Source organism: Calypte anna, chromosome 26, assembly GCF_003957555.1.
Source record: "Calypte anna isolate BGI_N300 chromosome 26, bCalAnn1_v1.p, whole genome shotgun sequence".
In the NCBI taxonomy this organism is placed as follows: domain Eukaryota; kingdom Metazoa; phylum Chordata; class Aves; order Apodiformes; family Trochilidae; genus Calypte; species Calypte anna.
Window position 1 is genome coordinate 3993669 of NC_044271.1, and position 14549 is coordinate 4008217.

The 14549-nt window shown below is 46.1% G+C and overlaps 1 protein-coding gene across 5 annotated transcripts in view; it reads left to right on the forward strand.

Annotated features, from left to right (window-relative positions):
• The window catches only part of PPP1R12B (protein phosphatase 1 regulatory subunit 12B), a 100383-nt gene that overhangs the window by 45632 nt on the left and 40202 nt on the right, over nt 1-14549 (forward strand). For 3 of the 5 annotated variants that reach the window (XM_030465386.1, XM_030465387.1, XM_030465385.1), the window contains exons 13-15: nt 219-404; nt 953-1138; nt 14190-14280. In XM_030465386.1, coding sequence (XP_030321246.1) covers nt 219-404; nt 953-1138; nt 14190-14280 — 463 coding nt within the window. The remainder of the gene's footprint in view (nt 1-218; nt 405-952; nt 1139-14189; nt 14281-14549) is intronic. The other 2 variants (XM_030465388.1, XM_030465389.1) reach the window with 2 other exon arrangements.

Below are 14549 nucleotides of genomic sequence, written 5' to 3' on the forward strand. Positions count from 1 at the left end.
GTTGTCCCTTCCCTGACCTTCACTCATTCACCTCCACACCATTGTCCTGTCCCTGAGGCTCAGCTGGGGGAGATGCTGCCCCAGCTCTCATCTCCTTGCCTACATTTTGCTTAGAGGTAACACGTGCTCCCTTCCCAGCCCAGAGCCTGGCTGTGGTGGTGATGTTCTGTTGAATATTTACTGTGCTCTGAAGGACGTGATTTTGTGCTGTTTTCCAGTGCTTCATTTGGTAGAAGTAGTGACCTCAGCAGTCCCTACATTTCAGCCAGTCGCAATACATCTCTAGCTACCTCACCCACTACCATTGGTTCATCTACCTCATTGGGCACCCCGTGGCAACCTGTCTCTTCCTGCCCCACATCTCTCGGTGTGAACACTACTGCATCAGCCCGCCAGTACACCAGGTAACGGCTCACAGCTCAGATAACACTGCAGAGAATCAACAGTTGGGTTGGAAGTTGTGAACTCTGGAGTGGATGAGGGGATTGGCAGTGTCCAGAAAGTGTCAGAAAGCCCAGAATGGTTTTGATGGACAGTTTCAGCAGTGTGTTTGCAGCAGCAGGCAGCTCAGTCAGCTCATGTGTGCCCAGAGCTCCCTGGTGCTGGAGTGGTCAGTTGTGCCTCTTCCTGCCCTGTTAAAGACACGAGGTTGTTGCTCAGGCTGCTCTTGGGTTTTCAGTGTACAAGCTCTTGGACCTGGTTCCTCCTGCTTATTCACCTGGTATATTTTTTTTAAATCATTTTTTCTACGAACAGGGACGTGAAGTCTATTAATTCCTCCTGCTTGTTCTTCTGCAAGTTTTTAAAAACTTTTTTTAGTGTGTGCTGTTCTCTACAAAAACCTCGGGTGCAGAACAAGGACAATGAACTGCCAGTGCTCCCAGGTGACTGGTGTCTCAGTCAGCACTTGAGCTCACTTGCTTTGTTTTCCATTATGTCTTCTTTATTTCAGAGCCCCTTTCAGGCAACAAACTGATTCTGCTGTAGAGAAAAACACAGAGGGCATCTCTGCTAGCACCCCCCTAGGTGTAATCACAAACCACCCTGTACTCGGCTCTGCTAACGGTGTTGCCAATGCTGGTGCTGCCTCCACCCCAGGGAAGGACTTCTCAGCTGAGGAAGCCAGGGAACGCAGAAGGTTAGTGAGCAGAGTGCTGCTGTGTGTCCATCCTCCTCTCTTCAGGGCTCACCTGGTGGTGATGGGGGGGTGTAAGGATGTTTCTCACAGGCGCTGTGTGGAGCCACAGGCTGCTCCCTCCTAAGGTTTTGAATTGAGTCATGGCTGGGTTGTAGGTTAAATTTAGCTTCATAATTTTCCTACTTGTCTTTTCAGCATCTTGGGCTTTTTTTCAGTAGTCCTCTCAGCTGCTGATCTCCATCCCTAAGGTCTCTAGGTGTAAAGGGGCAGAGCCCAGCAGCCACTTGCCATGGGCTCTGTAATGTGAATCCCATCTGAAAAAGCACCGGACCGAGACAGGTTCAGATAAAATCCATCCCCCTGACTCTCTTCAGTTTACATATGCCCCAATGGAGACCTCTTTGCTTCACAAGTCCCCTGGGTTCCCTCTGTGGCTGGTGGGAGAAAACAAATGTTTTTGGAGAGTGTAGATGTGTGATCAAGGAGAGGGATTGTGCTCCAGCAGCAGTTCACCTTTCTTTTGCTTGACTGTAAGGAAGGCAGCACAGAGACAGGAGTCTGACATGTGCAATCGAGGCTATTTCTGCACTAGCTCTGAATCTAGGTAGTGATCTCTTCCTGATCATGCCATGTTATTTGTAAAGATCTGAGGGGTGGGGGGCAAGAGGAGGAGCCCAATCTCTTCCCAGTGGTGCCAGGAATAGGACAAGGAATCCTGGGGTGAAGGGAGAACACAGGAAGCTCCTCCTCAACATGAGGAGAAACTTCTGGAGGGTGAGGGTGAGGGAGCCCTGGCCCAGGCTGCCCAGAGAGGTTCTGGAGTCTCCTTCTCTGGAGACTTTCCAAACCCCCCTGGATGTGTTCCTGGGTGATGCTGCTGTGCAGGGGTTGGACTGGATGAGCTCCAGAGGTCCCTTCCAACCCCCCCATTCTACGATTCTATGAAATTTACCTTGTGCATGTAAGTACAGAATATCAAATAGCCCACATTTAGTCCTGTGAGCGTATTAAGTTTTGCAAAATCTATTTCTTCTGATGAAAGTAAATGGTAATAAATAAAATGCAGGAATGAACTGGATATTTCTAACTAGCAACCAGCTTGTGTAGTGCTTTCAGTAATTAGATTCTCCCAGTCTAAAATAATAACTTCTTAAAATACAGACCTTCCTGAGCAGAGATTGTACTCTGAAATATTTTAAGTGGCCTGAAGCCAAAGGATGTGAAAAGCACTGATGGAAATTCCCAGCTCACACTGATAAAGAAGGGGGAGTGCAGCCCTGCTGTGGCCTCTGCAGTTCCGGCTCCCATGGAGGGAGGGCCTGCTGGCTGCTGGCTTCTCCTGGCTTCAGCTACAGCAGAGCCTGGGAAGGAAAGTGGTGTGTGCTATTTGGAAATACTCAAGCTTTTAATGCTATCTGGGCTTTTTTTTTTTTTTTTTTTCCAGAGCTAGCACAGGGAGTGCTACTCTGAAGGTATTTCAGGCATTGGGGATGAGCCATGTTCATCAGCTCTATATGCAGGGACATAACTTGAAGTAGCTCCTGCAGACCCTTCTCTGTCTGTAAGAACACATATTTAATATTAGGAGTGCCTCTGTGTGTTCCTCATCATTTTGGTAGGGGTCAGCTGGCTTGGTGTCATTTGCAGATGCATTGAGATGAGCTGTCAAAAGATACTCCCTGGGCAAAGAGAGCTTGCCCAGAGGACAGAGTGAGGATTGTGCTTTCAGTTCACACTTGAGAGCATTTTGCAGCAGTATCTCCATTCTGCAAGCCCAGAATCAAGTTGCAAAAGGTTTAGATTCTTCCCAGGAGAAGTGGGCTCCACAAAACCCACCAGACTTTTTTGGCACTGTCTGCAGACAGAGAGCTTGACTGTGCTGAGTCTTGCAGGTGCCCAAAAGAGCATCTATTAATATTCCTGCACTGGCATTTATTGCCGAATCAGTTTCTATAAATAATACACAAGATCTGTGTAAGTCTGCATTTTTATTAGAGAACCTTCTCCTGTGAATTATGCTAATGTAAAGAGAGAGAATTCCTCCCACCTCTAATTGATGCTTTGAAACTAGTGATAGGAAAAAAGCCCAGCAACAATGCCTTGTGCTCGTGGGTGGAGGAAACGATTTATGAATGTATGTACTGACAGCAGGATGTTCTGACTGAGGAACTGCCAGCATGCTTTGAACTAGGAAACAGGGACCAGGAGAGGTCACCTGAGTGGAGAAAACTTATTTTGGAAGGAGACCAATTCTAGTAAAATAAAATAAAATAGGAAAATGTCAAAGAGTTGTCAGGGAAGCACTATATGGATTTCAGTTCCCGCTGGCAGCTGTTGCAGTAGCATTTGGTCTGCTTCAGTGTTTCCAAAGCTCCAGCTTGCTCTTAGCAACAAAAACATAAACAAGATTATCAGCTAATATTAGATTGTAGGGATGTCTCCAAACTTGTGGCCTTAAATTATCTATGTGAAGGCAAAAGGTTAAAGTAGAAGAGACTGTTGGGTCTGGAGAGTACCAAGTAGCCAAGTTCTCTGCTGTGCTGGTCTGCATGCCTTGGTGGCCAGCAAGCCCACTGTAGTGTTTCCTCCAGTCCTGCTGCTTGTTTGCTAGGAAAACTGGCCAAGAAATGCTCCAGCAACTGGGAAATGTTGTGTGAGTTGTGCCTGATGTTGTTACAAAGGGGAGGAAAGAAGTAACAGAAGTGGCAGCAGAGGAGGGATGGGGTTGGAGGAATGCACTGGGGAGGCAGCAGCACCGGCTGTCCCGGGCTTGGAGCAGGGGAATGTCAGAGGTGTTCAGCCAAGGTGCTGCCCTGTCTGTTCCCTTGTACCCAGCTGCACAGTCAGCTTCTCCTGGCCCCACTGCAGCCTGCTGCTGCTGCCTGGAAACCCAACAGCTTCCAGAGTCAAGAGTATTGCCAAGCAGTCTATTTTTCTTTTTTGTGGGAATTCTGGAGCCACTGATGAATGTTGCTGGTTGGTCTTCTTAATGATCTCCTGCCAGCCTCTAATTGTCTCCCATTGCAAATGCATTTCAGATGAATTCACAGCAGCACTTGCTCTGCTGAGGGTGAATGAAAACGTGTGGATGCTGTGCCTCACACAGGCTCCTGGTGCAAACCTCACCTGCTTTTGGTTTCCACTTGGAGTGAGCAGGGATCCTGTTGGTTGCAGCTCAGTGCTGGATTATCCACCTTGGCCCTGGATGCAGCGGCCTCTAGTGCCACCTGATGCTCCTCTGCAAAGCTCATCCCCAGCCCTGGCCGGGAAGGTTCTGCCCAGGGCTCAGTGGCCACATCTGGTCCTGGGGATCCCACACTGCAGCCCCCAAGAGGGCTCTGCTTGGAGCTGCTGCCCTGTGCGTGGAGAGGGATCTGCAGGAAAGCTTGTCCTGCTGGAACGTGACTTGTGCCACCAGGCATCTGGGGCTGAAAAAAAGGTCTGGGAGGTCTGGAAATTGCTGAAGCTTTGGTGCCCAGGATGGATGGAGAGGCCACTGTGCAGCCCTCAGCTGGTGGCTAGTGGTCACCTGGGGCAAGGCATCCTGTGCCTGAGAACTTCTGCAAGGCAAGGCTGTGTTCTCACCTATGTGGCCAGCTTGTTAACACTTGTTAATTTGAAGTCTGTCCTCTTTCATAAGAACAAATTTTTTAATCATTTAATTTGTCCTTCCTCCCTTATTGTTTTTCCCCAGCCACTTTGTACAATTGCATTCTGCAGTTGTGTTTGTTCTTCCTGTTCCTCAGGAAGGTTCCAGCAAGATGGTAGCACTTGGCATCAGGCAGGCTGTTAGAGACAGGAAACACTCCTCTCTTTTCCTTAATTTTTAATGGATTTTGACCAGTTTCTCAGATAAATCAAGAATAAGAGTGAGGTGGGCTTGTGTTCCTAGCAGCTTTGAGGCTGATGCCCTCTAAAGTTTCCTCTAGAATTTTCTTCCAGATGAAAAAAGTTCACTGCTGTACAAGGTAAATGTGTCTAGCAAACATTTCCCTTTTCTTCTTCATTCCCAAGAGGAATTTATTTTTCATTCTTTGTCCCTTTAGTCTAAGGATCTAGCTGCTATTTATAGAAGCAAATATTAATAATGTATTAATAACTGAATCCTCCTTCACCAGTGCTATTAGATGAACAATTTTTGACAAGTCCTTTTACCTCATGATTCTTGTCCTGTCCAAATTCAGAACATGATTCCTCTTAGGCTGAATGCAGGTGCCCAATATGTCTCTTAACCCATATTAACTGACAAAAAAAAAATACAAGAAACCCTGATCTCTGTAAAATTTAAACTATGGGGTTTGCATTCAAGGCATATTTAAAAGTCACTTGAGCTGTGAGTGTTGTCTCACTATCACCTCTGGAGTTTCCAGTAGTATTTGGCTCTCTAATCCTTATCACTGCCTGACATGAGCCTGAGTGGTCTTAATTCTCCTGGGCAAGGTCCCAGGAGTGCTGGGGAGCAGAGTGCTGGGGGTGCTGGTGCATGGCAAGGGACAGGCTCCCATTTACACTGCACAGCAAACACCAACAAGTTAAGGGGTCTCTTGTGAAGAACCAAACCATCAGCTGGCACCTGCTGTTGAAAGCATTTATCTGTCACCCTTCTGCAGCTAATCTCTTTCAGATAAAGTTGTCTTTTTTTTTTTCTGTTTTTTTTTCTGTTAAGAGGCTGCTGGTGCAGATGATGTGGGAGGGCAGGAATTCTGCTTGGCTGTGGGATTGCCCATGTTGGGAAGAGGCAGGGGTTGCTCTTGCTCTATCAGAATTTTTATTTAGGAAAAGGTTGAGGTGTGGGCTGGGGGTCACTGCTGCTGGGCTGGGGTTCCTGTGGAGAAGGGGAGCAGGTTTGGTGCTGCATGCTCAGCTGCTGTCTGACTTTATCCAGTGCTCAGGGAAAGGGGTGGGAGGCAGAGGGGATATTCTGGCATTTGCTTTGGGTGGAGGAGCCCAGGCTGTAGGTTGGCCTGCTCACTCAAAGCAGGAATATATGTGGGATCCTCCAGGAATGGTCAAGGGAAGGAAGCAGGGACCACTTGAGCTAACCAATGTAAAAGAACTGCAGCTTGGCAGCCTGGAGCAAGCAGAAGGTAAAACTGCTTTTCCCTGTCCCTGTCTACATGCAAAATCTGTGTGCAGTTCCTCTTTGCTTACTAATTGTAACCACTGACATCTTTCATGTCCTTAATCCTTGTATCTAACAGCACATTTGTCTCATGGCAAGTCCTGCAGGTAGGGCCCCAGTTCCAGCTGGGCACCATTACCTGGATGCTCAGGGTACAGCCATTTACTAACTTTGGCATGTTCAAATCCTTTCCTGTGCCCAGAAATGGCCATTAAACTACAGAAAGTGCCCAAAATATTTGTGGAAGGACTGTGTGATGGTCCAGCTTAAAGCTAATTCAGCACAAAATGAGCTGGTTTTTTAGTTAAATTCTTTGCTCTACAGCACCAGCCCAGAGAATTTACAGGTGGAGAAGCCAAAGCAGCCAGCTCGTCACCCTGCTAAATCTAAAAGAAAAACTTCTGAGCATACTTAACAACAATCTTCTGTCCTTGAGAAGAGTGGACACTTGGAATTAAACCCCAGCCACTTCCACATGCTACGAAATTGCAGTCCTAGCTCAACAGGAAATGGAAATCTTTTCTCCATTCTTAACACTGGGTGATGTTTTCTGTGACTCAGCTGGGGCTGACTCCGTGGGAGCTGCTCCCACGAGGTGGCGATCGAAGGCTGCGGGGATGGGCAGCCCGAGCTGCCGCCTCCTGCGGGGTATGGACTGCAACAGCTGAACGCTCTGCATCACCATCAAGTTGTGATTTGACTTGATTTTTTCAGTTGCAAAAGGCAGTTTCCCAAATATTCAGATCTTTGCTGAGTGATTTTTATGCTGGTTTTTTTGTTTGTTTGTTTTCCCAGGGATTTCCTGCCCTGTTCTGGACTGTGTAAACAAGCTCTTGGGAAAGCTTTGATGGGGCTGCTTGAGGTTGTTGAAAATGTCAAATTGTGTTGGCTCACTTGAAAATGAGAAAGAGGAATACAAATAGAGGCAGGATGCTCACATCTCTGGCTTCATTTCATTCATCAGCTGGCAGGAGATGGAGTTTCATCCCTCTCTGTTTCATGCAGCAATTTTTTTAATGCAAAGATCCAGCCCCTGAGGACTGCAGACATTTGTGCTCGTTGTTCCATGATGCAGTGACAGAGTGCTCAGTGTTGGATATATTGACACTTAATGTCCTGTGCTGAACACAAACCCATTTCAGAATTTTCCAGCCTGGAAAGCTTTGAGCTTGTGACAGTCACAACGAATCCATTCAAGAGTTAAGGGGGAAGTACGGTAGGGAAAAGGTGTTTCTGGCTTGCCTTGGTGTGTGTTTGCAGCAGTCTTGGCTCCTCTCTTGCAGAAAAATCTCCTAGTTTGTTTGCTTTACTTTTAAAGGAGCATGTTTTCCCTTTTCCTGGGAGATCTTCAAAGGTCTGGGTTCACAGCAAACCCTCTCCAGGTGAGGTAGCCAGTGTAAGGGGTGTGATCCCTGTGATGTTTGTTGCCTTTAATCTTTTTACCATGACACTGAGAGGCATTAATGAACACAAAGGGATAATCTTGATCATTCAAAAGCTTCCAGTCTATGTGCTGTCTCCTCCAGCCCCAAACTCTTGAGTTCTCAGCAGGTTCCAATCCTGTATTTCCCTCTTTTGGCCAAGAAAATCCCGGGATGGGAGTGAGCAGGGCTGGGTTCCCAGCAGGGCTCCCCCCATGTGCTGCAGCTCCCAGAGGAGGGGGACACAGCACAAGAGCAGCACTGCTGCCTTCTGAAGGGCACCCAGAGAGGTGAACACTGCAGATAGGAAGGAATGCACAACATCATCAAGAACCATTTGATGGGATGTAGGAGAGCATCAGCTGCAGTTGGGGGAACCTCAGCCCATCGTAAGCAGCACATCAAAGTATGGAGGAGGATAAAGGGTACTTGTTTTGATTAACAGGTGACAAAGATCACAAAGCTCTTAATCTCTGGGATCAGCACCTGAATGCATTTAGGAAAATAAAGCTGTAGTAAATAAAGAGTTGCAGCTTGTGCTTTTTAACCTGCTAATCATACTGCAAATAGATGATTGAAATTCAGACATTTAAACTTTCATGAGTTAAGAATTCACAGTCCAGATTGAAACAGGATGGCTCACAACAGCCAGGGCTGAGCAGGGAGAAAAGCAAAGGCCTGAAAATGGTGAATGTTCTGCAGAGCCTTTTGGAGCCAGCTGTGAAATGCTTTAAGAGCATGATCCTGAAATCTCGTTATCCCTCTGTCTTCAGCTTATTAAATAACTCAGCATTGTCTGGCTGCCTCTGCCCTCGTTCTCAGCTCCAACACTTGCAGAATCTGACCCGTTATCCCCCTCTCCTGTCTGTTCAATGGTCTTCTACAATTAGTCAGCCAATTTTCATGGCAATTTCTCTAATTTTTTCCAGTTGCTGATGCATAGAACATGTCAGCAAAGTGGTAGTTACTGTGAAGAACTGAAACCTGTTGGTTGCTTAAATGAGAGAGCAGGGAAGTTTCAGACTGTTTCCATGTAATGGTCAGTGATTGACTTGCTGGGTAGATACTTTATTATCTAACTTAAGGAATTGTGTTTTGGGAACTGCTGTCAGCATTGCTGCCTGCAAGAAGTTGTGTTTGCCTCTCTTCCCTCCTTTAATTTATGGATCCTTTCTTAGCCAGTGGCACATTTCCAGCTTGTAGGAATGCATTGCTGGGATGTTGTACTTTTCCAGTTGTTTCCAGAGGAACAGTATCAGCATTTGAGGCTTTTGCAGTTGCTTTTTTTCCTGTCTTTCTTTTTTTCAGTGTTTGTGTCTGTATATATTTTTCTGTGTGTATCTATGTGTGAGACAGATACAGTAAGGACTTCTTAAATAATTGTGTTTGGAATGGTGATATTGTACTCCTAAGAGAAGCTATTCCAACATTTTAGAGTCTGATTACCTGCATGGCTCTCCATGTGCTGAAGATGCATTTCTGTGTGCAAACTTGTGCCTGACTCCCTCTACCCATGTTATCCAGAGCTGGAAGAAGCAAGAATCCATCCTGGCTTCCAAGAAAACTGTCACTGCAGTTTCTAGTGTAGTCAGGGTAGCTCAGAGTCACTCCTAAGATAGGAAGAGAGCTTGGGCTGAGATGAGAGGAGTCAGAGTGGACCAGCAGAGAATTGTATCTCAGTTTTTGCTGTGATGGCAGCAAGACAAAATACCTCCAGTCCAGTTAGACAAGAGAGCAGCTGCAGCATGAAATGAACATTTAATTGCCAAATTTCTTGCCAAGTTTTGTCACAGGTAGGTAAGTATCTTGTAGGCAAGTGCTGGGTCCCTGCAGTGTGAAAATGTGAAACTTTAGCAGGTTTTAGAGATTCTTGGTCTTCCCTCTGGGGCTGGGTGATGGTGTCCTGCCTGAGGACTCCGCAGGGTAATAGATGGTGTTTGCCACAAATGCTTCAATCTGTCAGCACTAGTAGGAGTCCAGGAGGGAACCAGTATTCTAAAAAGACAGTCAAAGGCTTCCCAGTTTCTTGGAGACATTCATCATCTGTTCTTGCTCTCTGTGCACCAATTAAAAGGCAAAGGTAATTTACTTTTCTGCATCATTTACTCTTTACTTGGGAGGGGTTTCTCTCCACAGTATGTTCTTTTTTTTTTTTGTCTCCCAATATCCAAATTTGCTCTTGTATTCTTGGTTTACCAGCTTGTATATCCAGGCTCACTCTTGCCCTGTTTTGAATCTTCTATTAGGATTTTATTACAGCTCCTTTTGCCTTGAGATGAGCTATTGGGATCCATTTTTCTGTGTTGCACTGTCCCGATGAAAAGAATCAACAGAGAAAATAGGTGTTTTCTTGAAAACAGAAACAAGTGGGAGCCAGATTCATCATTCTGTTCCCAGCTTCTTTCCAGCTAATATACTCATTGCAAGCTTGTGGATCTCTTGTGACAGCAGGACACATTTGCCTCTGTCTCTGGGAACTATAAACTTGTGTGGTGTTTTTGCTAACTCTCCATACACATCTCTAACAATTTATATTCTGCTGCTTGCACTTGCAACCAAAACTCTGGGAGGAATCCATTGTACTTCATGTGTGCCTTGAACCTGGCACGATGGCTGCTCTGATTCCTTGTGTTTCTCAGGGGAAGCTGAATGCAGGAAAACACAATGCATTTCTTTGAAGATCTACTTGGGTCATGTGATATTTGCTTGAATTAGGAGGATGACATAGATAACTGCACCTCAGTGAGATGAAAATGTAATTAAAAACTCTGTGGCTTGTTTACAGACTGCCTTGTACCCCATTTGCTGTCTGTCCCCTGCAGCTTGCTGTGATCTGCAGTCTTTCTGCTTTGGAGAGCAGGGTATTGCTCTCCTGCTGTCAGCCAGCCCAGCCTTGCTGCAGCAGACTTGCCATCTCCTTCCAGTGAGTTTGGTCTCTCTTCCTTTCTCCCATCCCATTTAGCACCATTTGATACCTTAAAATTCAGCTTGTAAACAAAATGAAGCTTCACCTAAAACTGTATAACTTGTTTTTTATCCTCCCTGCCTCCCCCACCCACCAAAAAAAAACCCCACAAAGCAAAACATAAAAGCCTTAAGATGAGCAGAACTGCTATAGAATTGCTAGCAGGTGTGGTATCTGCTCTTTGCATTTGAAATATTTACTGCCCAGCCACTTCTTCAATCACCAGGAAGAGGCTGTAGCTGCTTACTTGGACAAACCAGCTCTGTCACTGTGCAGTGGCTCTGCCGACTTGTTTCAGAAAATTCTGTTATCTCATGCTTGTAAAATGGCTTTGGGCGAGCTCCAAGAAGTGGAGAATTGTGTAAATGGAAGGAAACCAAAAGTTAGCAATCAATAAAGGCTGCAGCCCCAGCTGAGCTGCTCTGACTTGCAAAATGTGCTTGTCTGGAGATGAAGTCACCATCATAGGTTGGGCACCTAAAATTGCTGATGGTGTTTTTGAAATATTGCTGGGTTTATTGAAATTCTGGGAGAGCAGAGGGAAAAAATCTGGGAGGATGACAGGGCAAGAGGCACCAAGTGCTGTTTCTCTTGCTGCTTCCATCGTGTTGTGTCTGTACACTGCAGCACAGGAGGCTGCAGCTGAGCCCTGAGGATCCTGCATCCCTCCTGGGATCCTGCATCCCTCCTGAGCTCTGCAGCCCCCCCTGGCCCTGCCCCAGTCCTGCTCAGGGCTCTGCAGCACCTCAGTGCAGGAGCTGGTGCTCACCTCTACTCCAAGGATTTGCCTGATCTTTCCTGCAACTACTTGGAACTTCTGGTTTGCACCCTCTCACATCCAGCAGCAGGGAGTTCCGTGGGTTTTTTTTTTTTCTGTGTGCAGAAGTACTTGAGCTGCTGTCAGGGTGATCTTGTGTTGCTCACACATACCAGGGGTGTTCCTGAGCAAGCCCGATGTGGCCCTCTGCATGCATGCAGTTGTATGAGCTGAATTCCTCCTCGGGCAAAAGCACATCTCATCTTTCCTCCTTTTACTCCCTGTTGTATACACATAGTTCTGTACATGCCTGTTGTCCTCATTGCAGAATATGAGATGTAAATCCCACTCCTTCAGAGCTGCTGCAGTAAGCTGCCCACCTTAGCTACAAATTCTTTTGGTTTATTTGTTTCAGAACTGGTTTGCTTTTTTTTTTTTTTTTTTTTTTACTACTGTTCTGAATTTAATTTACTGCATATTTTGAAAACGAGTTATTTCTGTAGGTGGCTTATTGCTCCTGGATGCTGTGCACACAGCAGCCACTCTACCTTGTGTCAGAAGCTGAGAAAATGCTCATTGTTTCCTTAATGTGCCATTACCCGGGGAGCACATATGCATTGTGTAAAGAGAGCAGAAGAGAACTATTTGTCTGCAAAATGAGGAGTTGCATGGCTTTTACTCATGAAATAGCAGCTTTTTCTGTTCCTGCAGCAGTGAGCTGTGGGGAGGGAACCATCCCTCTGGGTTTCAGGCCCTTCCCATCTTGGTGTATCCATCACAGCTGGGGGTGTCTGGGTAATCCATGGAAAGCAGTGAGTTCCAACACTCTCCTGGGAGCTGGGCTCTTTCTGAACACAACAAACAGGGCCCTGGAGTGCAGGTCCATGAGCCCAGCCAGCTCCTGGGGCAGGCATCTCCATCCCAGGCATCTCCATCCCAGGCATCTCCATCCCAGCCAACTCCAGTTTGTCCTCTCCTCCAGAAGGCTGCAGTGCAGGCATCTCAGCAGGGACCAGCCCTCCTTTGCACTCTCCTTTTACTCTTAGAGATCAGAGCAGCTTAGGGCACGATTTAGTGGGTCAAATACACCAGTTCTAGGTGAGAATAGTAGAATGGTTTGGGTTGGAAGGGACCTTAAAGATCATCAAAATTCAACTGCCCAGCTTGGGCAGGGACACCTCCCACCAGCCCAGGTTGCACAAGGCTTCATCCAACCTGGCCTTAAACACTTCCAGGGAGGGGGCACCAACACCCTCCCTAGACAACCTATTCCTGTGTCTTACTACCCTCATGGTGAAGAATTTCTTCCTGATATCAAACATAAATCTCCCCTCTTTCAGCTTAAAACCGTTACCCCTTGTCCTGTTACTACCCTCTCTGGTGAAAAAGTGGTGAAGACTTTCAGGTGTCCCCCAGCAGCCTTTGCAGTGGGACGTGAAGCTCCCATGGATGCTCCTCCAGACAGACCTGAGCTTGGCTGCTCAGCTAAAGCAGCTGTGAACGCACAGTAGTGGAGGTGGTTGAAGGCCATCATGGCAAATGATTTTAGAATGAGTCAGATTTTGTGATTGTTAATTAGGAATCTCTGTAATAAATGTCTGAGCTTACTGGATCAGATGCAAAATCTCCTTAGCCCGTTGCCTTTTCAGTGTAATTGGGAAGAGTCCGAGGACAAAGCAAGCAATTCCTTGCTCTAGATCTTTATCCCTCACTTAACTAATTATTCTTTGAATATCTGGATCTCTGGTATTGTTAACCTGTGGCAGTGACAGACCTATGGAAGAGAATTGCATTTCAGGCACCCTCATCCTTGTGTGGTGAGACAGTGTTAATAATTATTCCCTATTGTCACTTGGTGTAATTGCCAGCCCAGTGAGCTGAGCTGACAGCAAAAATACAAGGCAGAAAATCACCTTTATCCTGGCCCAAACCAGGACACCTCTTAACCAGGCTATGAAGTCCAATCTAATTAATCTTTCCTAAGATGGAAGCCACTCCAGCAGGATGGAAATGAGACTTCACTGCTGTGTGATCCCGAGCTCTGCAGGAGGGAGCTCAGCCAAATTCCTCCCGTTCGGCCACAGGGAATGCCAGTGCATAGAGCTCAGTTTATATATTTTCATGTGAATAATTCTATTGAAACCTCCCCAGTTTAATGAAATCTAGCGGTGACCAGCTCTGCATTTTAACCGTAGCCTTTGGTATTCAGGGACTCAATGTGCCCTGGTGTGTGAAGGTCATTTTTTAAATTTCATAGCTTTTTTTTTTTCAAGGTGTTTTGTCTTTGTAAGATGCCTGCAGTTCTGCTGGTTTCTAGTGTGATGGATTTCATATTGGTGAAGACACCAGATTCCAGGAATATGATCATGAATATAATGACAGGAAGGAGGGTCTGAGGAATGTGCCAATGCGGGATTTCTGTTATTGAGATCTTTATCTGAAGGAGAGGTGCTTTGTGGTTTATTTACCTAATGATGCAATAAGACATGGAATGGAGCAAATAATATACTCCAGAGTTGCACCTTTTTTTTTTTTTAACAGAATATCTCTGACACTAAAGAGTTTGGAGACCCTGCAGTGAACATAATGTGAGCATTTGTGTATCACTCTTAGGAAGTTTGTCACAAACCAGAAGCTGACAGTAGTCATGGTAGATGGGCTTAAAATATTTTTATTGATATGAAAGGGAATAGTATTTCAGCTCTGGAGCTTGGAGAGGCAGGAAAGCAAAGCATCTGTTTTTATTTTAACATATTCTGCCCTTCTATTTTGGGGTTTTTTTTCAGGTCATATCTGACTCCAGTGCGGGATGAGGAAGCGGAGTCGCTGCGGAAGGCGCGGTCCAGGCAGGCCCGGCAGACCCGCAGGTCCACACAGGTAAAGAATGGAAAAACTTTATGGTGCTGGTGTGTAGGGTGAAAAGAACTGATGTATAAAGACAGAAGACTCTTACGTTGCTACTTAGAATGAGAACTTTGTCTACCCTTTGTTAGAGAGGTTCTGGCAAAAGTTCCTGCAATCATTTATTACAGAATCCTTCCCTGAGCACACACGAGTGGGTTTTGGAGTTCTCATTCCTGCAGTATACCTGCCTTTTAGTTTGCAGCTTGACCACGTATACTTGGGTTATTTTCAGTCAGTGATTA